The sequence below is a fragment of the Arachis duranensis genome, chromosome 3 (assembly GCF_000817695.3).
Source record: "Arachis duranensis cultivar V14167 chromosome 3, aradu.V14167.gnm2.J7QH, whole genome shotgun sequence".
NCBI lineage: Eukaryota > Viridiplantae > Streptophyta > Magnoliopsida > Fabales > Fabaceae > Arachis > Arachis duranensis.
Genome location: NC_029774.3, coordinates 124,285,571 through 124,288,514, shown reverse-complemented (window position 1 = coordinate 124,288,514; position 2,944 = coordinate 124,285,571). Strand labels below are relative to the sequence as shown.

General features: G+C 24.0%; 1 protein-coding gene across 1 annotated transcript in view; it reads left to right on the top strand.

Annotated features, from left to right (window-relative positions):
• Positions 1-2,112: 2,112 nt before the first annotated feature.
• The window catches only part of LOC127745597 (glycine-rich cell wall structural protein-like), a 1,383-nt gene continuing 551 nt past the window's right edge, over positions 2,113-2,944 (top strand). The window contains exon 1 of the mRNA XM_052258501.1: positions 2,113-2,126. Within this exon, the coding sequence (XP_052114461.1) occupies positions 2,113-2,126 (14 nt within the window). The remainder of the gene's footprint in view (positions 2,127-2,944) is intronic.

The following is a 2,944-nucleotide window of genomic DNA, read 5'->3' as shown; positions in this document are numbered from 1 at the left end:
AGATATATATCAAAATATATATTAAAAATAAATTGAATAATATATATTTATATCCAAATATATATTAACTAATTCTGTAACTAAGTTTTTATATGTATTCATCATTTTTGAAAAACCAAAATAGAATATAATGATTTTTCAACCCCATAAAAAATAAAATGGTTCTAATAATGATATTCATATTGATTCGACCAGTTCCAATTAGTTAGCTATTAATTAGAAAATATTTTCTTTTTCTTTTTCAAATTTAAAACATGGATAACGTTGATTGGATGGTAGTATACTAGTATTAAACTAGTGATCAAAATATAGGTTAAAAAGTTGAAATTTATAATCAATTAATCAATTATTTTTGCGTAAAATTGCTAATTAATAATTATTAAATAATATTTTATTTAAATTTATTAAATTATTTAATATTTTTTTAAATATAAACTTCACGTAAAAACGATCACATTTAAACTTTTACTAAGTTAAAAATATAATTTGTTTTTATTATTTTGTATTTGCATCAATAGTAGTGATGTTGGATGTATTGTATAAAATAAGAATGTTGCGTAAACAAATAGGGAAAAGAGGAAGAAAGAAAGAAACTAGTATGTGCCCGTGATGATTTGATTTTACCAAAGAATATAATTAGTATTATATATATGTGTGTATCCTTGGTGTGTGGTTCATCATAGCAAGGTGGGTAGAATCTGTTTTAGAATGCATATATCCATTCAGTATATGACATTTTGATGATCTAATCTAATAACAGTGAGACCAGATTCGGAAAAAGCAACAAGCAAAGTCGTTTTAGAGGGTGAATGTATCATGCATGCAACATAGAAGCAAAGCAAGCTAGGATCTTGGGGGGCCACACTTTTCAGTCTGCATATTTGTACATATATGTCAAATGTGGAATTCACATTTTATCAAGAAAAAAAAAAAACATATAGGTAAATTATTTGTTCCATTCAAAAACATGCTTTCAAGTTAAGCAGGTATTGTTTAAACTATATTATGGACTATTACGTGAGTTAATTTAGTCAATTTTCTCGTTTACTAATTAAATAGTTATTCACATTTTTAACAATGCATGTATCCGTATTAATTATTAAAGTAATGTTTAACACAATGTTAAAGATTAAAAAAAATGTTATGGGTTTGGTAATGTATGTATGTTAGTATGTAGAGATGTGTTAGTGGCAAAAGAATGTGGAGATTGAAAGATGTAAACTTATTGTTTTTATATGAAGTTGATATTTAAGAATTGTTAAATAATTTAATATATTTAATTAAATTATTATTTAATAATTTTTTTTAATTAATTTTAGGTGAGAATAATTGGAAGTTAATTTCTACCAAATTGATTGGGCGGGGGAGTTTGGAACTCAATGGATCGGAGACGTTTCCCTTTCCACTTTCATGGTAAAGATTTTTGGCATTGCATTGTGTTGGCGTGCTGCTGTTGGGAACGTACATCTCTCACAGGATTGAGATCACTAAACTATCATTTTTAGTCTTTTTTATAAAATAATTTATAAAAAATATCACTTTGGCATTTAAAAATATATCAATTTAACAAAATACACTGTAAGAGATATTTAAAAAAGAATTTTAGAGATTATATTTTCATATGATTTTTTTCTATTCTTCAAATTTGGTGTTTTGATGATCTTTTTGTGATTGATAAAAAATCAACAAAAAATTAAAAAAGATTAATTAGATATCAAATTTTTTTTCAGTTTTTTTATTTTTTATGTACTTTTAAAATAATTTTTTAAATATTTCAATAAAAAATTAGTCAAATAATACATGAGTCATATTCTTCTGAGATATTTTATCAATTTTTCTTTTTTTGAAATCAAGATAATAGTTTACTCTCACATTTGTTAGTACTATTTTTCTATATTCTATAAATAAGAATTATAGAGATATTAAAAATAAGTCACATCAATAATAAATAAAAATTAAATAGAAACAAATCTAAGTTTTAATATAATTTTAATTAATAATATTNTAAAGGATCTAAAGTATCAACAATATGTTTGTAAGCGAGTAAAAATAGAAAATAATATTTTTATTACTCTACGTAATTTTTTAAGAATATATGCGTCTCATCTTAAAATGACTGTTTACAAGTAACATATATAATCATTTCTATTTTTTAAAGAATAATAAAATTATTAGAATTTGAGTGTATATATGATACTTGAAACACATCTGTGTGATTCAATAATTACAATGAATAGGATAGTTTTTGACATTATATTATAACTCTTTTTTAATATATTCTCTAACATAAGAATTTATTTCAAACATAAAACGTAGATAATACACAAGTTTAGTCCATCTTGTCATAAAATTAAATTTTTAATTAAATTTTAAAATTTAAATTTATTAATTATAAAAATTTTGATTATCATATTTTTAAATTATCTCAAAAATAGCTAGATGAATGATTATATTTTTTTAGGGAAAAAAGAATCCACTCCCTTATCTCATGAGGCTGGTAAACTATACTCGCTCTATTCATGGATATTCAACTCGAACTAATCCGTTCGTATAGAGTTGTCTATTCGATTTGCTGCGAGTAGAGTAGGGTAAGGTAGGGTGTGGCGCGAGTTCACTTACTAGTAGAATAGTGTATCGGTTTAGGATATATTTTATTATATCCTATCCTATCTACATCTCTAATATATTATATAATATATATGTAAAAGTTAGGGATAAGTATTGTTTTGGTCTCTCACATTGAGAGTCGGAATCGAATCTGTCCCTGATGTATATTTTGATTTAAAATCATCTTTAAAGTCGTATTTGAATTTAAAATCATCCTTTCTAATAAAAATTTTTAATTTATTCCTAAACTACCCCTATAACAAAAAAATTATAAAATTTAAAAAATAAAAGAAAACGCGGTTGGAAGGGGAGAAAAGGGTATACGAAGGGGGAGGAG